The sequence below is a fragment of the Entelurus aequoreus genome, linkage group LG18 (assembly GCF_033978785.1).
Source record: "Entelurus aequoreus isolate RoL-2023_Sb linkage group LG18, RoL_Eaeq_v1.1, whole genome shotgun sequence".
Classification (NCBI taxonomy): domain Eukaryota; kingdom Metazoa; phylum Chordata; class Actinopteri; order Syngnathiformes; family Syngnathidae; genus Entelurus; species Entelurus aequoreus.
Window position 1 is genome coordinate 37,025,899 of NC_084748.1, and position 22,985 is coordinate 37,048,883.

The 22,985-nt window shown below is 38.3% G+C and overlaps 1 protein-coding gene across 3 annotated transcripts in view; it reads right to left on the reverse strand.

Annotated features, from left to right (window-relative positions):
- Window positions 1-22,985, reverse strand: part of LOC133634106 (protein sidekick-1-like) — a 962,694-nt gene that overhangs the window by 24,770 nt on the left and 914,939 nt on the right. For all 3 annotated transcript variants that reach the window (XM_062027111.1, XM_062027112.1, XM_062027113.1), the window contains 7 exons: window positions 14,702-14,903; window positions 13,112-13,215; window positions 11,757-11,827; window positions 11,249-11,381; window positions 10,788-10,844; window positions 9,193-9,294; window positions 4,315-4,430 (listed from right to left, as the gene is read on the reverse strand). In XM_062027111.1, the coding sequence (XP_061883095.1) occupies window positions 4,315-4,430; window positions 9,193-9,294; window positions 10,788-10,844; window positions 11,249-11,381; window positions 11,757-11,827; window positions 13,112-13,215; window positions 14,702-14,903 (785 nt within the window). The remainder of the gene's footprint in view (window positions 1-4,314; window positions 4,431-9,192; window positions 9,295-10,787; window positions 10,845-11,248; window positions 11,382-11,756; window positions 11,828-13,111; window positions 13,216-14,701; window positions 14,904-22,985) is intronic.

The following is a 22,985-nucleotide window of genomic DNA, read 5'->3' on the forward strand; positions in this document are numbered from 1 at the left end:
TTTGTCATGGTTGGAAAAAAAAAACATTGATTTGTTCTAATGACGTCTTTGTTGATGAGCAAATCATGTTGTTGGCATTTAGTGAAGGATTTCTCACCTGCGAGCTGAAGTGGTATTACCTTTTCCATCAACATGTTTAACAAGACCACCTGGGCATTGCAGTTAGTTTCACTAAAAAAACACACCGATAAAGAAACGCAGCATGTGTGCTACCTGCGGTCCGAGAGACTATTAGCACAAATCCACAGCAATAAATTCATTAAACATTCATCCTTTGCTCTACGTCTCGCTTCCTAATCTGCTTAACCTCCTTCCTACGTCCGTCCGTCTCTGGCACTCTAAATGTATTCCCTGATCCTCTGGTCTAATCAGGATTCTACGGGGACAACGTGCTCGTCTCATTCCTTCACTCTGCAAATATTACGTTCCCTTCTTTCTTCTCTATTCCACCTCTGCTCTCCTGCAAGAAATCAATGAGTCTAAAGCGGGACAGATAACCTTGTGTTTGAAGTACGATGAGCAAAGACGGCGGGTTGAGTAGTGATACGGAAACCATTAAAGTCTATCTGGGGTCTTCTTCTAACTTAATTCTCTTCCCCTTCTGCAGGACACTTGAAGGTGCAGCAGAGCGACAGCCACACGAAGCAATGCCATGTGCAAATATCGTAACTGCTGTGTGTGTGTTATTGTATGGCTACCCTTCTTAAGACATCAATAAGAAAGAGTACCTTCCATATGAGGAACGGTGAACAAGTTAGGACTGAAATCATGGTCCCAATACGAAAAACCATTGCATCTAATAGAGAGCCAAACACTATAGTCTGTGAACATTGCTCCAAAGTCAGGATTTTTTGTTGATTTAATGTGCATACAAAAGTAAACATTGACAGGTGCAAAGGCAGCAATGTATGATAAAACAAGACGGCAACTAAAGAAGGACTTCCCTATTCAACCCCGAAAAAACCCGCCAGGTGAACAGCTGATTTTACGACTTTCGGTGCTGACATAAGTCAACCCGTGTCCCATATGTGACCAAAGGATGAACAAATAAACTACGATACTAAGACTATAGTGGTCATTAAAAGTTAATTTCTACAGCTGGGTTGCCCAAAGTGCGGCACAGGGGCCATCTGTGGTCCGTGACTCGTTTGTCATCGGCCTTAAAGGCCTACTGAAATGAAATGTTTTTATTTAAACGGGAATAGCAGATCCATTCTATGTGTCATACTTGATCATTTCGCGATATTACCATATTTTTGCTGAAAGGATTTAGTATAGAACAACGACGATAAAGATCGCAACTTTTGGTATCTGATAAAAACAACCCTTGCCCCTACCGGAAGTAGCGTGACGTCACAAGACAAAGGATTCCTCACAATTCCGCTTTGTTTACAATGGAGCGAGAGACATTCGGACCGAGAAAGCGACGATTACCCCATTAATTTGGCGAAGATGAAAGATTCGTGGATGAAGAACTTTAGAGTGAAGGACTACAGTGTAGTGCGGGGTGTATCTTTTTTCGCTCTGACCGTAACTTAGGTACAAGCTGGCTCATTGGATTCCACACTCTCTCCTTTTTCTATTGTGGATCACAGATTTGTATTTTAAACCACCTCAGATACTATATCCTCTTGAAAATGAGAGTCGAGAACGCGAAATGGACATTCACAGTGACTGAACATGTAAATACACGGTTAATAATTTTCAGCTTTGCGAAGCTAAAAAAATAGAAGCTAAGTTAGCTACAGAGCTAACGTGATAGCAGGCTCAAATGCAGATAGAAGCAAAATTTAAAAAAACCCTGACTGGAAGGATAGACAGAAGATCAACAATACTATTAAACCATGAACATGTAAATACACGGTTAATAATTTTCAGCTTGGCGAAGCTAAAAAAATAGAAGCTAAGTTAGCTACGGAGCTAACGTGGTAGCATCAGTCTCAAATGCAGATAGAAACTAAATAAAAAAAAAACCTGACTGGAAGGATAGACAGAAGATCAACAATACTATTGAACCATGAACATGTAAATACAAGGTTAATAATTTTCAGCTTGGCGAAGCTAAAAAAATAGAAGCTAAGTTAGCTACAGAGCTAACGTGATAGCAGGCTCAAATGCAGATAGAAACAAAATTTTAAAAAAACCCTGACTGGAAGGATAGACAGAAGATCAACAATACTATTAAACCATGAACATGTAAATACACGATTAATAATTTTCAGCTTGGCGAAGCTAAAAAAATAGAAGCTAAGTTAGCTACGGAGCTAACGTGATAGCATCAGTCTCAAATGCAGATAGAAACTAAATTAAAAAAAACTCTGACTGGAAGGATAGATAGAAGATCAACAATTTAAACCATGAACATGTAAATACACGGTTAATAATTTTCAACTTGGCGAAGCTAAAAAAATAGAAGCTAAGTTAGCTACGGAGCTAACGTGATAGCATCAGTCTCAAATGCAGATAGAAACTAAATAAAAAAAAAATCCTGACTGGAAGGATAGACAGAAGATCAACAATATTATTAAACCATGAACATGTAAATACACGGTTAATAATTTTCAGCTTGGCGAAGCTAAAAAAATAGAAGCTAACTTAGATGCGGCGGCGGCGGCGGGCGTTGTACGCTTTTGACGACACCCCGGCCGCCATCAGAGTCGGCAAGAAACATATATTTCCCCAAAGTTACGTACGTGACATGCACATATCGACACGCACGTACGGGCAAGCGATCAAATGTTTGGAAGCCAAAGCTGTACTCACCGTGGTGCGTCTGCTATCCTGCTCAAAACACAACACAACCTCCTGGTGTTGGTGTTGCTACAGCCAGCCGCTAATACACCGATCCCACCTACAACTTTCTTCTTTGCAGTCTCCATTGTCCATTAAACAAATTGCAAAAGATTCACCAACACAGATGTCCAGAATACTGTGGAATTTTGTCGAAGAAAACAGATGTATTTGAATTGGGTCCAAACACTTCCCTTGACCTCGTGACGTCACGCGCATACGTCATCATACCGCGACGTTTTCAAGCGGAAGTTTCCCGGGAAGTTTAAAATTGCACTTTATAAGTTAACCCGGCCGTATTGGCATGTGTTGCAATGTTAAGATTTCATCATTAATATATAAACTATCAGACTGCGTGGTCGGTAGTAGTGGGTTTCAGTAGGCCTCTAAGCACATTACAAGAAACAAAAAATAGAGATATCATTTGCACCCCTGGTGGTGAAATCTATCAAAATGAGGGTGGTCTCAAAAAGGAGGGATTTTTCAAATTGACTGTGTGTAGGTTTTAAAAGTGCTCCCCCTCTGGTCAACATATGAAATAACAAGTGTGCGTAAACATTTTAAGTGCTCCCCCACTGGCCAACATATGTAATAAATAGTGTGTAAAAGAAATTGAAATGTGCCCCCTTTGGCCACAATTGATTAAAAAAACAAAATAATTATGTATATAGAAACATACTGTAATAATGAAATAAATAATGAAGATTAAAAACTACAGATAAATGCTTTACAATGTAATATTGGAAAATTTCGGTATCGGTTTTTTATTATCGGTATCGGGTTTTTATTTTTTTATTAAATCAACACAAAAAACACAAGATACACTTACAATTACTACACTAAGCCAAAAAACCTCCCTACCCCATTTACACTCATTCACACAAAAGGGTTGTTTCTTTCTGTTATTAATATTTCTGGTTCCTACATTATATATCAATATAGATCAATACAGTCTGCAAGGGATACAGTCCGTAAGCACACATGATTGTGTGTGCTGCTGGTCCACTAATAGTACTAACCTTTAACAGTTAATTTTACTCATTTTCATTAATTTCTAGTTTCTATGTAACTGTTTTTATATTGTTTTACTTTCTTTTTTATTCAAGAAAATGTTTTTAATTTATTTATCGTATTTTATTAATTAAAAAAAAAAGGACCTTATCTTCACCATACCTGGTTGTCCAAATTAGGCATAATAATGTGTTAATTCCACGACTGTATATATCGGTATCGGTTGATATCGGTATCGGTAATTAAGAGTAGGACAATATCCGAATATCGGCAAAAAGCCATTATCGGACATCCCTATTAAAAACCAATTACAAACAAAAACTAATAACATTTTTTTTACTAAAGGCTTGCCTTTTTATATTTGCATAGTTTGTATGTATTATTAATGTTGTAAATACAAATCTTTATATATCTAGAAAGGGCGGTCATAAAGAGGTAGGCATTTTTCTAAGGTCTCAAGAAGGTAACAAATACGAGTATGAGTGTGTGTGTGTGTCTGTGCGTGCGCTTCACCTTATATCCTTGGAGGAGTCCATTCTGGGTCTCCAAAGGGGGCGTGTCCCAGCTCACTTCCAGGCAAGAGGGCGATGCAGCTGACACTCTGATAGACTGGGGGGCCACTGATGGAGCTGGAAAACAATACAAAATGGAAGATTTTTAGTCTCTCTGGTCCCAATACGATGATGGCTTCATAAGCTTTGGTCCGATTCCCACCCGTTTATCAATGGCGTAAATATGTCAACATTAAGTACCTTCCAACTCTGGGCTTTTTATTTTATTTTTTTTTCAATGTCGCTAGAAGCAAATTTTATGAGTTGCAGGTTGGGGATTTGGGGGCTTGTGTTTTAACATGTGGTTGCTCATTTGGCCTTGCTTTTTTGTACCCACAATAAAGTAAAAGATGAGCGTGCCGGGAGGTAGTTTGGCATTTCTGATTATCGTGCCCCCGGTTGGCTTGGTACGCCCCCCAAAAACCTGCACGCCAATGAGCCATGTGCAACTACGCCAGAGCCCAGACTGACAGAAAAAGAAGACAAGACACAGGCAGTATTAGTGGCAGTAAGTGCTTCATTAAACTAAAATTGACTATGTAATGTATATACACATAGAAATATTTCCATATATATATATATATATATATATATATATATATATATATATATATATATATATATATATATATATATATATATATATATATATATATATATATATATATATATACAGTTGCGATCAAAAGTTTACATACACTTGTAAAGAACCTACTCAGTGGCCTAGTGTCCGCCCTGAGATCGGTAGGATGTGAGTTCAAACCCCGGCCGAGTCATACCAAAGACTATAAAAATGGGACTTGGCACTCAGCATCAAGGGTTGGAATTGGGGGTTAAATCACCAAAAATTATTCCTGGGCGCGGCCACCGCTGCTGCTCACTGCTCCCTTCACCTCTCAGGGGGTGATCAAGGGTGATGGGTCAAATGCAGAGAACAATTTCACCACACCTAGTGTGTGTGTGACAATCACTGGTACTTTAACTTTAACTTAACATAATGTCATGGCTGTCTTGAGTTTCCAATCATTTCTACAACTCTTATTTTTTTGTGGTGGAGTGATAGAAGCACATACTTGTTGGTCACAAAAAAACATTCATGATGTTTGGTTCTTTTATGAATTTATTATGGGTCTACTGAAAATGTGACCAAATCTGCTGGGTCAAAAGTATACATACAGCAATGTTAATATTTGGTTACATGTCCCTTGGCAAGTTTCACTGCAATAAGGCGCTTTTGGTAGCCATCCACAAGCTGGCATGACCACTCCTCTTGACCAAATTGGTGCAGTTAAGCTAAATGTGTTGGTTTTCTGACATGGACTTGTTTCTTCAGCATTGTCCACACGTTTAAGTCAGGAGTTTGGAAAGGCCATTCTAAAACCTTAATTCTAGCCTGATTTAGCCATTCCTTTACCACTTTTGACGTGTGTTTGGGGTCATTGTCCTGTTGGAACACCCAACTGCGCCCAAGACCCAACCTCCGGGCTGATGATTTTAGGTTGTCCTGAAGAATTTAGAGGTAATCCTCCTTTTTCATTGTCCCATTTAAAGCACCAGTTCCATTGGCAGCAAAACAGGCCCAGAGCATAATACTACCACCACCATGCTTGACGGTGGGAATGGTGTTCCTGGGTTAAAGGCCTCACCTTTTCTCCTCCAAACATATTGCTGGGTATTGTGGCCAAACAGCTCAATTTTTGTTTCATCTGGCATCACATGGACAAAGATAAGACATTCTGGAGGAAAGTTCTGTTGTCAGATAACATATTTTTACATATTTTCACAGTATATATTGCATCGGCTCATCTCGCTTATGGATGATCGTACCGGAATTGGCAGCATAAAACCCCTAAACGAACCATTTGAGGTTAAAAAAAGGTCATAGTTCAGTCTCATATTCATAGAAAAACACAAACAACATGTTGTCCAAATTAGAAAATATTTTTCCCAGCAGCACCACTGCAATGCATAAGCACTTAAAAAGGCATCAAGGGCGATTCTCCGGGATGGCGGAGTAAGTAAAGCAACTCTTTAAGTCATTTATCTTTGTATCCCCCACCGAACAACATCCATTTAAAGTTTATAAATACATCGTTTTTTAGAGGTTCCATTTTATGCTGACTATCGCTTCACTTCCGTAGTCATTGTTACAAAATATCGCAAAAAGATTGTATTGGAAGGTGCTCTCTATTTTGAGTCATGCCCCATTCCCCACTTTAGTTCAAGTATGAAGCTGTTGGAGGAGCTGCTATTGTTTTTATGTTGCAATGTTATAACTATAAAACTCAAGGACTGATCTACCGTGTTCGTTATTGGCAGCGTGGTCAGTGAGCTAGCAATAAATAAATATGATGATATTGTGGAGGGATTGAAGGATGGTTGTGAATGGATTGGCTGGGGGCAAAAAAGAGAGCAGTTGAGCCAAAATGTCGCAAAGCATAAAGTACAGAAAAAAAAGCACACATTGGGAAAAGTGTACCTTCCCCATGTATCAACTCATGATTGCCTCTCACCACAGACTAAAGTACCTTAGAATTCTGGCAATTCTCTCACAATCTCACACCAGGATGCATTTTCATTCAGGAACAGTTGTGCTTTTTTTTTTTTGTCGGGTTGAGAAGGCCACACATATCACAGAGTGTGGAACGCGAGGTGAGGATAAGTAGGCCTGCAGGGTGATGATGAAATGTGGAGATATGGCCTTTTCTGTCTGTGCTGCAAGAGCACGGCTCATCATGCATGTGTGGTCACGGTGCAGTCAAAGGGTTCAGCCCCAGGGTGAGACTTGTACCAGTTAATATACAGTTTATAGCTCCTCTTTATACACTTCATAAGGCTCAAATGTTACTCAGAACGTTGCCTATAGGCCCCTTGCACTAACTCTCATTGCATGTAAGAAGTTCAAACCACCTTAAACACTTGAATAGCATTGTTTCTTGTCTCTGCTTCCTAAAATCAGAATTTACCATGAAATATAGTCATTTAAATACTTCAGAAATGTTATATATGTTTTACTCCTCATCCTAAACATAGTCTAACACTTTAGTTGTGTCCTCACTGGCTGTGTTTTCACCCAGTCCCGTTACGCTCACACTAATGGAATATTCCACAAGTCACATGGTTCACATGAAGCTGCATCATTCTGATCCTTTGCAGCACACAGGAATGTTTGTTGGTTTATTTTTCTGTATAATCAATATTTTAGCAACTCCTCTAACCTAAATTATTTGTTGGATGGTATTTTGTTATACAAAATTCAAAACCAGTGAAGTTGGCACGTTGTGTAATTCGTAAATAAAAACAGAATACAATGATTTGCAAATCCTTTTCAACTTATATTCCATTGAACAGACTGCAAAGACAAGATATTTAATGTTCGAACTGAGAAACATAATTTTTTTTTTTGAAATAATCATTAACTTAGAATTTAATGGCAGCAACACATTGCAAAAAAGTTGGCACAGGGGCATTTTTACCACTGTGTTACATAGCCTTTCCTTTTAAACGTTTGGGAACTGAGGAGAGCAATTTTTTAAAGCTTTTCAGGTGGAATTCTTTCCCATTCTTGCTTGATGTACAGCTTGAGTTGTTCAACAGTCCGGGGTCTCCGTTGTGGTATTTTACGCTTCATAATGCGCTCATCTTTTCTTTTCAACCCATGTCGCTTCCGAACGGAAACAACAGGGCAGGACTGTAAAACTAAAATAAATAACAGAATATAACAAATGTGCCACTTCAAAACAATAAATCGGTCCAATAATATTTACATAAAAATTACGACATAACATATATTAATTTTCATACCTAAATATGAATAACAGACCAAATTAAATGTTACACAGATCACATAACTTCCTGGCAGTAAACCTGCTTCTTCTCAAGTTTCTCTTTGTTTACATTTTCACACTTTGCAGTTTTTGTATTACACTTTACTAAGCATTTCTTAATTTAAAGAGGTTATTAAGTGTTTATTGTGATTTTACAATCTTGTTTACATTGAGTGTTTTCCATGCTTGTGTTGACATTTCCTTCCTTTTCTGCCTTGATAGCCGAGGGGAGTATAATCAGAGGAAGGTTACATTCTAAATGAAAATATTAACATTTAATTATTTCTTTCTCAAGGTCAATTTTTTTCATAGGTCATAAAAAAATAACAATAAATATCGATATCGATCAATATAAAAAACTTGTATCGTGATACAGTTTCCAGCCTTATTGCCCAGCCCTATATCATGCTATTATTTTGAGAGTGTTACAAGGAAATGACACTGATTTGGTGAAATGGCCTTATATTGTTAATAAAGCTTTTATGACAATGACAGTTTAAACATATTATTTCTAATATTTCCTGAGGAAAAAATAGTTTCAAAATCGATGTTACACCATAAAGTGCAATTCTTGGTAGTGTGCTATACAGTACAGCGCTTATATGAAAACAAGCTTAATATGCTGCCATATACATTGTGATGTAATATACTTTTATGGTTGTAGGGTCAAATTAGGAGTGAAAAAAAACTGTAATTCAAGCACTCGGGAAAAACTGTAATTCAAGCACTCTGCAAAAGAGCCGTTTCCATGGAGGTACTGGAAATTTAATGCGGAGGAAGAAATATAAATCACGTATACAGGGAACAAATCGGTGGAAGGATGGTAATACCTCATGCAACTGATGTAATATGAGCAACAGTCTCTGTGTTTTGACCAAATGTTGCACTGCAAGTGAAAGCTAACAAAGCCCACTGAGAGAGGAGACTAACCAAGCACTTTACTAAACAAAAGCTGCTCTCTCACACGTGTCATAAACATGATTTGCGGAAGCAGTTTGCTGCGTTTCACTTGCCTGCCTCTCCGACGGACACCTCCACAGCATTGGAGGGTGGACTCTCGCCGATGATGTTGTGGCTCGTCATGACGATTTGGTAATGCGTGAACTTCTTCAGTTCTGTGAAAAGAAAAATTCGGTGACAAACAAGCAAAAAATCTGAAACAACATTTTTGGGAAGAATCCACCTCTAAGGTCGAACAGAACTACAGCTTAGTGTACCTCAAGGTTTTTTGTTCAGTTCCAGAGGAAGCACCACTTATTCTGTCTTGTTTTGTTGAAAGCAGTTTTAGACATCACACGAGAGTAGATGCTGGCTGTGATGTCATCACACACGTTATTGTCTGATTGTGGGAAGCACACCATGCTTGGATACAGGTCACGTGACCATCTCGTGGAGCTACTTTCTGTTTATCAGGCTGCAGTACCAACTGTTCATTTGTAAATATTTGTTAATAGCTCAGTTAAACACTGAGTTGATCATGATAACTATGCTGTCCAGTTGTTATCTTGTTTTCTTACTCTTCTTCTTAATCTCATTCAGCGCTAACTAGCTTATGCGCCAGTGAGCTGCTGCATCCCCAATGAGCTGGTGAAAGTTAATTCTAGATTATGAATCATGCCTCTCACCTGTACAATAAAAGGTTGCGGACATAAACCCAGAAATTGGTCAACATTGACATTATGCTTAAACCCGAATACTTTGCTAAAAAGACGCGAAAACACGCTAGTTTCCAGCCACCTTTTTGTTTTTAACCTGTGTAAGGATTATGAATAATTCTTCATCTAAACAAGTATATATAAACATCCCAACAGTCGGCATTCCAATGAGAGCAGACATTGTACAGTAAGTGATTGTTTTATCATGTTCCCAGTTTGTATTTCTTGTTTAGCACTAAGCAATACTGCTACTTGCTGGATCTGCGTATCACTCAGCTTCTAAAACTTGTAGCTCATCCTCCGTATATTCAGGTTTTGGTTTATAATTTGTCCCAAAGTAGTCGATGTAGTCTGCATGATTAGTAGTTCTAGTTGTTGTTGAACAAAATAGCAAGCGTCTGTAAAATTATTACAGCTGTTTGCTTAAAATGAGAAAAATACGTTAATATGACATGTTATTATGAATGTGCCTGTTACTACATTACTGTATGTACTGTATATACTTACAGCATGTATATAAAAGTTGATGCAGGTGTTGGGATGTTTTTAGAGCGCTTTTTAGGCAGAATAGAGCGAACACCATTACCTCCATTGTCAGCTGACTTTAGCCAACGTTTATTGACGAGTTAGAATTAATAAAAAAACAAAAACATGTGCTTGTCTCACATAAGGATTGTGAATGATAGGCACAATTTCCCAGAAATGCAGTTCTGCTTTAATTAAGGTATTATTTAGATATCCACGACATGCAAATGAAACTGTTAGAGGATCATCGGCAGCTTTCTCTGTTGGCGACAGTTTGACACTGTGACAGATTATTTCTGTTAACATTATTTGTGTTGGATTTTGATTTTGTCTTTCGAGGTTCCACTGCAACTGCTGTATGATTGTCAACTGAAAAGAACGTCAAGCTAAGGCCTAAAAGTAAAAAAAAGAAAATCTTTGTGACTTACGAGTCAACTCAAACTCTGTCAGTGAAGCGCTGCTGACCGTCTTGAAGGTGCTCTTGGCTTTGGAGGAGGAAGATACATGAGCAAGTCAGTCAATTCATGGAGCGATTATTATAATGCCATGCAACAAAAGGGGTCTGACAGGAAAACGGGACATCAGACACTTGTTTAAACAGCCTCTTTGACACTAAAGCCCACGATAGACAATGCAAATCTTTACTTTATGTGTGCAAAGAACATACTAGAAAGGTATTCTCACGTTGTAGTGAGTATGGTTATGTATATTTTAGTATGCAGCCATGATGCAAATTCTGTCTTATGTTGCCTGTTTAACAAAACAATAGGAGTGATAAACAAATACAAACATGTAGATCTTTACTTTTTTCGCGAACTTGCATATTTTCTATCGGACTGTATCTCAGCTTCAAGAGGCAAATGCGTTGCAAACGGCGACGTTCACCTACTTGTCATGAGGGCACTTGAGCTGGTTGCGCTTGTCTGGCCCGTTTCAGCAGAGGAAGACGTGTTTGCCGGGAGTTCTCGGTAATACAGCCGATATCCCGTCAACACCCCGTTGACGCTGTCCTCGCTCGGAGGCTGGGGACAATGCAAAGTATTGTAAGTGCTTTGCTTCTTAACAAGTACATTTTCCAGGACTGCTGTCTTCTCAACTTTAAAGGGGACGGACGGTGTGAGGAGGAAAAGATGAGGAAATGACTTTGTTTTCATAAAGCGAGGAGAGAAGAAGAGTATAAACTCTCTGGTCTTTTCTACATTGTCCTTTTTGTCCATCCTTCCAATCATCACTTCATTCCAACATTTCCTGCTTTCATAAATAATGCATTAAACACACGCGGGGAAAGATTCCTCTAGGGCTTTTAGCACCTCAGTGAATTATTAACCTGTGTTTGGACGGTACTTAAAATGTGTACATGCCAGAAGCATCTCTGGGGTCAGATAATGGCCGCTTACCTTCCACTGCACCAGCACGGAGGTCGTGGTTGACGGCTTGACGGAGAGGATCTCAGGAGGCCCGACAGGAACTGGTACACAAACAGAGGGAGGAGGGTAAACAAAGGTAAACAAACACAATTAGTACTTGTACTTAGGGTTGGGTACCGTTCACATTGGAACAGATATGGTATCGATGAATCGATACAGGTATGCAAGTACTCAAGAGTACCAATTTGTGTGTGTTAATAAATATGAATTGTTTTTGGTAATAACATCTAATTTTCAATTGCATCATTCAAAGATGAGCTGATTATGATAATTGTTGTCCTGTTGTTATATCTTGTTTTATCGTCATATTTCTGAGCATCATTTGCAAGTATGACATTAAGTTGCAATTGCAGTTGCAAGTCCAAGACCTGAGATTATGTATAGATTACGGTGTATTGTTTTGTTTTTTGTTTCGCCCTAAAAAGTGTTATTACTGTAAGTGGTGCACTTATTACACACCAGCTGTTTGATTGTAACATGCATCTTAATTGTAGTTCTTCTTAAAACAATTGAAGGTGTTTAAATTTAAAATTTAAAATCACTAATGCTTTTCAGTAGCATGTCAATAGCAAAGCCAATGTATTTTAGCATTAAGCTAGCGCATTTGTTAAAAAGCGTAGCCTGTCTTAACTCACGCTGAAGCGTTTTTTTTTTGAGTCAATTTCTTTGTTGGGATTGTAAATTGCAGCATTACCGAGAGGTAGTTCGGCCGAGTCCGCTCTCAGTGTTGCTGGAGTGATAGCCAAGTGCCTAAGTGCAAAGAGCTGGTGTTGAGTCATCAACCGGAGTGACCTCATGAGCATCCCAAGTACTGAATTTTAAGTAAATCGGTGCCTGGTAGTACCAGCGGGATACGATAGGTGCCAAAAGAGTACCAAGTTTGGTGCCCATCTCTACTTGTACAGTTATTTTCACAATTCCAATATTCTCTCATACAGTGGCCTGGGGGATTTCATTAAGTAAGGCTTGTTAATAAGTAAGTACTTTTGTTTTGATATTAATTATTTTTTATTTAATTTCATTAATTTATTTCTAACATACAAAAATATTATTTTCAATGTAGATACAAATTCGAACCAAAATAAAAGCTTCTGAGAATTTAGGCCGTAACAATAAAAAAATATATATTATTAACGCATTAAAAGGTAATTACAGCCACCTACTACGTTTTGTTCACAAGGTGTGAAACAGGAGGCTTTTTTATTGTTTCCCTAAACACCCCCTGTGATTAATTAGGGCATTAGTCGAGAAAATATGGTATTTGTTACATGATTTATCTTCTTTTAATTCTCATTAGCTGCCACAGTCAAAGTACATCCTCTCACCATCCTGCAAGGTTGTGACCGCCTCCGTTTCCTTACTGAGGACGCTACTTCCAACATCGTTGGTGGCCAGCATTCGCAGCTTGTATGAGGTGAAGGGCTTCAGCCTGCACAAACACATGCATACGTTATTTTTCTTAAAAGTAACAAGAGTAATACCAATAATAATAACAAAGCGCTGTGTCTTTAGATGAGTATTAGCAGTAGCAGTTAACCAACACATTGCATCTTTGTTTAGATACAAAAGCACCGTAAGTAGGAATATTTTGGATGGAACTACTAAAAATGACACCAGTTTTAAATGGCAGAATATAGCTACAATAATTATTACTATAATTCATCATAATCTCAACAAATTTAACATTATCACATCTGTATGTCTTCCTCTGTACATTAATAAGCGAAGAATGTTAATAATAAAATCATTCACTTCCAACACAAACATACTAGTTGGAGTATTGTGCTAATGCTAAACGGTATCATGTGCTGCAGTACAGTTTCAAATACTGTATATTAGGGATGTCCGATAATGGCTTTTTGCCGATATCCGATATTGTCCAAATCTTAATTACCGATACCAACCAATACCGATATCAACCGATACCGATATATACAGTCGTGGAATTAACACATTATTATGCCTAATTTGGACAACCAAGTATGGTGAAGATAAGGTCCTTTTTTAAAAAATTATAAAAATAAAATAAGATAAATACATTAAAAACATTTTCTTGAATAAAAAAGAAAGTAAAACAATATAAAAACAGTTACATAGAAACTAGTAATTAATGAAAATGAGTAAAATTAACTGTTAAAGGTTAGTACTATTAGTGGACCAGCAGCACACACAATCATGTGTGCTTACGGACTGTATCCCTTGCAGACTGTATTGATATATATTGATATATAATGTAGGAACCAGAATATTATTAACAGAAAGAAACAACCATTTTGTGTGAATGAGTGTAAATGGGGGAGGGAGGTTTTTTGGGTTGGTGCACTAATTGTAAGTGTATCTTGTGTTTTTTATGTTGATTTAATAAAAAAAATAAAAGAAAAACCGATACCGATTAAAAAAAAAACTGATACCGATAATTTCCGATATTAAATTTTAAAGCACTTATCGGCCGATAATATCGGCAGGCAGATATTATCGGACATCTCTACTGTATATACAGTATGTGTAGTACAGACAGTAATTCATCTGCAATGGGGAAGTCAGTCTTCCACTTAACCCCCAGCTGTCACACCTGCAAGCTCTTTCTGCTGACAATTTTGTATAATAAAGAGCATGAGAGACTACAGGGAGGAATTTGTCAAGCCTAAAGAGAGGTGCGTTAATAAGGAACAAGGAGAGGCCCCGTGGGGTTGTGGGAACTGTAGGACTGAAACTTCAAAGGCGTCAAGTTTTGAGATGGTCTACCAACAACACACTGGGACAATGTTGAGGACAATGTGAAACATTTCTACGTGTCTGATTGTGGCTCAGGGACGTAAACAAGCATGATGTCATCGTCAGTGCCAAAGGTATAGCAAGTGAGTGAGAGCCAAGGTACTGCTGTACTTGGCGCCGTGATGGAAGATATTGCCTACCTGTCAATGGTCCATGCAGTCTGGTTGTGTGGGAGGTCCACCGTATGGGTGGTCCAGTCCCCGTCGGGCAGCTCCTTGATCTGCACGGTAAAGTACCTCAGGGGGGAGGAGCCTGAGCTGCCGGTCACCCACTGGAGGCGAAGCTGCCGCGCTTCAACGCCATCCTGGGGAACAGACAACTTCCTGGGTGGTTGTGGACGCTCTGCATAGAGGAAGACGAAGGAAGACGAGGTAATAAGGCATGAGGATGATGAAGGAAGATGAAAGACGGAGGAAGAAGAGGGAAGAAGAAAAAAGAAGGTTGGAGGTAGAAAGGAGGAAGAAAGAAGAAAAAAAGAAAAAAACAAGGAGGTTTGAAGAGGAGGATATGGAAATAAGAAGGACGAATGAGGGAATAAACGGGGAGATGAAAAAAAGGAGAAGAAGAAAAAGAGGAAGGAGAAGAAAATGAAGAAGAAAAAGAAGAAGAAGGTTGAAAGAGGAAGAAAAACAGGAAGAAGAAAAAGAAGAAAAAATAAGAAGAGAAAGAAGAGGAAGAAGGATGAATGTGGATAAGAAATAGGAAGAAGAAGAAGAAGAAGTAGTAGAGGTAGAAGAAAAAGAGGAAAACAAATAATAAGAAAGATGAATGAGGAGGAAAACAGGAAGAAGAAAAATAGGAAGATGAAGAAAAAAGAATGAAAAGAAGGCAGAAGAAGAAGAAGAAGAGGAATACAAAGATGAAGAAGAGGAGGAAAAAGAAGAAGCGGAAGAAAAAGAAGAAAAAAGGAAAAAGAAGAAGAAGAAGAAGAAGAAGAAGAAGAAGAAGAAGTAGAGGGGGGAACACAAGATACAGTAACACTGTTAAGTTTTTCTGGATTTTCACAATACGATGTTGTCATGACAACAAAGATACAGCACTGGCAGGCAAAACATATATTTCATATATTGTAAAAAGAAAAGAACTAAGATGCACTAAAATATCTAAAAAGGCATTTTTTTAAATAAATACATGTATATATATATATATATATATATATATATATATATATATATATATATATATATATATAGACACACACACACACACACACACACACACACACACACACACACACACACACACACACACACACACACACACACAGCAATCAATCAATTAATCAAAGTTGACTTATATAGCCCTAAATCACGAGTGTCTCAAAGGCACAAGCCACAACGACATCCTCGGCTCAGATCCCACATCAGGGCAAGAATAAACTCAACCCAATGCGTTGAGTTTTTTAAATTAGTTAATATATATATATATATATATATATATATATATATATATACATATATATATATATATATATATATACACACACAGCATACCATATTAAAATAAATATAAGACAAATCTATTTCATATATGTCCGTCTTAGTGACAATGACTGGTGGTTATAATTCATTTTCAATATCATTAAGATGAAAGCTTGCAATGCGAAGTAGTATACATCATGTAAGTAGTATATAGCAGTGGTGCCCAACCACCGGACCGCGGCCCGGTACCGGTCCGTGGACCGATTGGTACTGGGCCGCGGCCGCACAAGAAATAAAAAATAAAAAATAAAAAAAATAAAAATTAAATTAAATCGTCATAAAAAACACAATATATACATTATATATCAATATAAATATACAAGTTTAGATAATAATGAGTCATATATTGGAATATGGGATCCATTATTTAAATTTGTTTCAACTATTAAATGAACCAAAATATGACTTATTATATCTTTGTGGAAAATATTGGACACAGTGTGTTGTAAAGCTTATGAGATGTGATGCAGGTGTAAGCCACTGTGACACTGTTGTTCATTTCTAGTTTTTAATGATAATATCAATGAGGGATTTAAAATGTTTAATCACTGCTATTTTGAAATTGTTATTAATGTTGATGCTGTTGTTGATAATGTTCATTTTTGTTTCACTACATTTGGATTGTTCCGTGTCATGTGTGTGTGTCCTAAATTGCTCTCAATTGCTGTTTATTGTAGTTCTTAGTGTTGCTGGGACGGGTTTGGTTTTGGAATTGTATGGTATTGTTGTGTATTGTTTTGTTGATTGATTAATAAATTCATTAAAAAAAATAAAATAAAAAAAATAAAAAATAAAATATATATATATATATATATAAATCAATACAGTATGCAGGTATACAGTCCGTAAGCACCCATGATTGTATTTCTTTATGACAAAAAAAAATAAAAAAAATCCATAACCCCCCCTCCCAGTCCGTGGGACAAATTTTCAAGCGTTGACCGGTCCGCAAGTCCAAAAAGGTTGGGGACCACTGGTATATAGTATAGTGTATATTAGCAGCTGGACCGCCTGATGACCATTCTCTTTAAAATTAACGTCATAACTCCTCCTCTACTGTTTGCTGACACACCCAACCTTTTTAGACACTTTTCAGGTCACTGGTGTTTGAGAGTGACAGGAAGAAAAGCTCTGACTTGCATGGGGAGACGGCCTGAGTCTTTTTCAGACTTCTTTCGATACATCGCTATATCGATACAATACATTGCAAAATTTTGGTATTTTTCAACACTTTAATTTTGACTAAAAATTGGGGCTGTCAAAGTATTAAAGTATTTAATTGTGATTGATTGCATTTTGTCTGTAGTTACAGTAACTCATAATTATTGTGGGGCTGTGGTCTAAATGAGCATTATTTGGGAGATTTGAAAGTGTTGAAATAAGCGTATTTCAACACTCATCTTGGACTAAGAGATGATAGAAGAAAATTGCTCCCTTAATATAAAAAATAGGGAGTGACAAGTCCAACTAAAGGCTCTGACATAAATGTTAGTTATTCATACAGCATAACACATGTTCATCTAACTATGAATTATGGACAGGAGGTTGTCAAGTTTTCAATTCTGCCACGATTCATACGCCCGTGATAATGCATTAGGGCCTTGAATGACAAGGAGCACGTACATTTACAGTACATCGCCATCATCAGCACGGTCACGCTTGTGGTGATGAAATAAAACAAGACGACACAGCTGCAGCCTCACAGATGAGCCTCGGCAACAAGTCGCCATTGTGTGCATCAGCCTGCTCTTCAATTAGAAAATGAAATATGGCTGTGTAGCGCTTTATTGATTCACTAACACACACAAAGACACAAAGTTTCTCCCTTCACAAGGAATTAAGACATCCGATTGGTCATGGAAGCTTCACAATACGGCTGGAAGATAAAACAACATCAAAATATATCGCGATAAACATGTAATCACGGAAATGCTGATTATCGGTCCTGCTAAACACGACACCTATTTATTAATACCACCTTAACATTTGACAACCAAACAATTACACAAGGCGACTCGGTAAAGAATCTGGGTATTATCTTCGACCCAACTCTCTCGTTTGATTCACACATTAAGAGTGTTACTAAAACGGCCTTCTTTCATCTCCGTAATATCGCTAAAATACGTTCCATTTTGTCCACTAGCGACGCTGAGATCATTATTCATGCGTTCGTTACGTTTCGTCTCGATTACGGTAACATATTATTTTCGGGCCTCCCTATGTCTAGCATTAAAAGACTACAGTTGGTACAAAATGCGGCTGCTAGACTTTTGACAAGAACAAGAAAGTTTGATCATATTACGCCTATACTGGCTCACCTGCACTGGCTTCCTGTGCACTTAAGATGTGACGTTAAGGTTTTACTACTTACGTATAAAATACTACACGGTCTAGCTCCATCCTATCTTGCCGATTGTATTGTACCATATGTCCCGGCAAGAAATCTGCGTTCAAAGAACTCCGGCTTATTAGTGATTCCCAGAGCCCAAAATAGTCTGTGGGCTATAGAGCGTTTTCTATTCGGGCTCCAGTACTCTGGAATGCCCTCCTGGTAACAGTTAGAGATGCTACCTCAGTAGAAGCATTTAAGTCCCATCTTAAAACTCATTTGTATACTCTAGCCTTTAAATAGACCCCCCTTTTAGACCAGTTGATATGCCGTCTCTTTTTTTTTCTGCTCTTCCCCCCTCTCCCTCGTGGAAGGGAGGGGGCGGGGGGCACAGGTTCGGTGGCCATGGATGAAGTGCTGGCTGTCCAGAGTCGGTACCCGGGGTGGACGCCTGTGCATTGGTGGGGACATCTCTGCGCTGCTGAACTGTCTCCGCTCGGGATGGTCCCCTGCTGGCCCCACTATGGACTGGACTCTCACTATTATGTTAGATCCACTATGGACTGGACTTTCACAATATTATGCTAGATCCACTCGACGTCCATTGCACTGGTCGCCCTGGGGGGGTGGGGTGGGTGTCACCCACATCTGCGGTCCTCTCCAAGGTTTCTCATTGTCATCCCACTGGGTTGAGTTTTTCCTTGCCCTGATGTGGGATCCGAACCGAGGATGTCGTTGTGGCTTGTGCAGCCCTTTGAGACACTTGTGATTTAGGGCTATATAAATAAACATTAATTGATTGATTGATTGATTATCGATATCTTTTTAAAAAATGCATCCGATAAAACGTTCGATAATTTTAGTTTTCTTCTTCTCCATCATCGATCTAAATGGAACTAAGAAAGAGGAAAAAATACAAAATGTGGGGTCTTTTTGACCAAATGTCATGTTTACACATGTTAACTGTAAGAAAATATACTACTTTTGGGTGTAGGCCTATGCTCGCAAAATGTGCAAAAATAGCTAGCAAGCTAATAGATAACATTAGCATGAGCGGTTAGTATGCATTAGGTAAAATATACGACACTTGGGGTGTATACACGGAAAATGAACAAAAAAGCGAGTTAGCTAACACTAGCATGCCTAAAGTAACAAAATACATGACTATGAGGTGTATACCTGCAAAATTTTATGAAAAAAAACCCAGCATGCAAATCCCTAATTTTAGCAAGGAGCATTTTGACTTTGTAACTATTTTAATCAGTTAGGAAATACGGATGTAGGTACACTTTTTAAATAGAGGATAAGGGATACGGAATAGTGGGAAATCCGGGAAATTTTTGTACATAAAAATGTAATGTCCTCAATAAGTAGACTGGTTAAAATCGGCAGAAAAATGTAGGAGTTGTAGTCGAAAAAATGTTTTTATTGTGGAACAATTGCTATTGAAAAGTGGGAATTCTGAGAACAACGGGAATTATTGGAACTTAGAAAATATTTGCTGTGAAAGTGCAGGATGAGTGGAATGTTTGAACCGGTGGAAACATGTGGGAAATGAGCTTAAAAATGACCCATTTATTTTGAAAGGAAATAATGTTACGGAAAATGCTGAATTCCTGGAAATTTGGGAATTTTTGGAAAATGAAAATATGGTGGGACACGTGTCATGAATGAGCCAAACATTTTTGATAAGTGGAATTGTTTGAATTGTGGGAGAAAAAGTCGGTACAGGCAGTACAGTATCAGTGTAGTGTCAACGCAGCTAGTGAGTGTGCCAAACATGAATTGTTTTACGTGGACCCCGACTTAAACAAGTTGAAAAACGTATTCGGGTGTTACCATTTAGTGGTCAATTGTACAGAATATGTACTGTACTGTGCAATCTACTAATACAAGTTTCAGTCAATCAATCAAAAACACTCACAGAGGCTTCATTTATCCGTCACGAATGAGAACAATCAATCAGAACTGCTCCAAATGAAATGTACTTTCTATTAACGTCTTATGTTAGTCCTGGTCCTTTTATGTCCTCCTCAGCCTTGTACAGTAAGCATCTCTCTCTTTATAACACGTCTCTTGACATTCGCACGCGTGCAATCAAAGAGCCAATTTCGTCTTCTAGGGATTCATTTGGCTTATTCGGCATCATCAAAAAAAAAATCCTCAATGAGGCCATTCTGTCTATCTCGGGGTGAGAATGGACCGTTATGTCAGTGAAGTGGAACAAAGCGCCGACGATTGGCGAAGGAGAAAAGCAGATCGTGTGTTATGATATCTGATCCAATTAAAGTGAACGAGAGAGGCCGACATCACTTAACTGTTGTGTGTTTAGATAATAGAACATGAAGGTATTTCAATGACCACACAGCCGGGGGAGCAGTAAGTACTGTGACATATGACAAAGAGTCTGAAATGTCTGTGCTAATTAGTTTGCACGTACAGAATATGTAACGGACGCCAGCGAAGCGTGACAACATTGAGTCAACATCATTGCCCAATACTTCAGGGGGTGTACTGGTCGGTGGGCGTTTAGCCTGTTGGCTAAATTGTTAATCAGAGTTGACGTGTGGTCGCGGGTTCCAGCCCGGCGTGTGCAGGGCTGGATGGCGCATAATGACCACTATTTCGTAAATATACAGTTGTGGTCAAAAGTTTACATACACTTGTAAAGAACATAATGTCATGGCTGTCTTGAGTTTCCAATAATTTCTACAACTCTTATTTTTATGTGATAGAGTGATTGGAGCACATAGTTGTTTGTCACAAAAAACATTCTTGAAGTTTGGTTCTTTTATGAATTTATTATGGGTCTACTGAAAATGTGACCAAATCTGCTGGGTCAAAAGTATACATACAGCAACATACATTATCAATTTTGGTGATGTAGAAAAGTTACAATCAAATCAAATGGCCTCTTAACTTCATGTGAGTGATTATGATTGACGACACCTGTTGACTTCTCTGAGCCCATTTAAATAGGGCACATGTGATGTAGTCATTAGACTCGGTTACAAACGCGACAATGGGAAAGTCAAAGGAACTCAGCACAGATTTGAAAAAATGAATCATTGACTTGAACAAGTTTTGCTGCCAATGGAACTGGTGCTTTACAGAGAGTAAATGGGACAATGAAAAAGGAGGATTACCTCCAAATTCTTCAGGACAACCTAAAATCATCGACCCGGAGGTTGGGTCTTGGGCGCAGTTGGGTGTTCCAACAGGACAATGACCCCAAACACAAGTCAAAAGTGGTAAAGGAATGGCTAAATCAGGCTAGAATTAAGGTTTTAGAATGGCCTTCCCAAAGTCCTGACTTAAACCCCATTGAGAACTTGTGGACAATGCTGAAGAAACAAGTACTTGTCAGATAACCAACAAATTTAGCTGAACTGCACCAATTTTGTCAAGAGGAGTGGTCATGCCAGCTTGTGGATGGCTACCAAAAGCGCCTTATTGCAGTGGAACTTGCCAAGGGACATGTAACCAAATATTAACATTGCTGTATGTATACTTTTGACCCAGCAGATTTGGTCACATTTTCAGTAGACCCATAATAAATTCATAAAAGAACCAAACTTCATGAATGTTTTTTGTGACCAACAAGTATGTGCTCCAGTCACTCTATCACAACAAAATAAGAGTTGTAGAAATGATTGGAAACTCAAGACAGCCATGACATGATGTTCTTTGCAAGCGTATGTAAACTTTTGACCACGACTGTACTTTATATTTTTAGTCCATTTATCTATTGTTATGCTTGAAAATGCTTAATCTATGCCAGAAAAATGTCGAACATGCCCTCCACCTTGGTATCGATAGCATTGATATTTAGATCGATACGCCCACCCCTTATAGGAACAGACAAAAACTCCTTGGCAGCTTCAAGTTAGCAACTTTAATTCTTTTTTTTTTATGGTGATCAATACTGTTGTTGATGTTGTTGTAGTTAAGGCAGGTGTAGGTCTGCGTTTAGGGAATTTGATGATTCAAAAAAGTAAACACTGACGTGCGGAAACAGCGCAGAGCGCAGGAACACTATGTGGTCGCTAAATTGACGATGACAGGGTAATTGCGTGCCTCACACACTTGCACAGACACATTTTATGGACATTTATGTTTTCTGCATCACTGTAGCATCTTACGCTTCCAGCAGATTGAGACCTTTATGACCTTGTAGCGCTTCGCATTCCGCCTCGTTAAAGTGTCACATTCTGTACCTGCTCCGATACATAGAGGCTTGCACACATATTGCAGTACAGACGTCATCATGCTGCGACAAGTTAAAAAAAAAGTAAGATTTTCTTTTAATACTGCAAATACTAAGTAGAACAAGGAAATTAAAAAGTAGCTTAATAAGAGTCTAGAGCAGGGGTCGCCAAACTTTTTGACCCGTGGGGCTGCATTGGGTTGAAAAAATTTGGCCGAGGGCTGGGATTTGTGTGTGTGTGTGTGTGTGTATATATTTATATATACACACACACACACATACACACATATATATATATATATATATATATATATATAGGGCAGCACGGTGGAACAGGGGTTAATACGTCTGCTTCACAATACGAAGGTCCTGGGTTCGATCCTGCGCTCGGGATCTTTCTGTGTGGA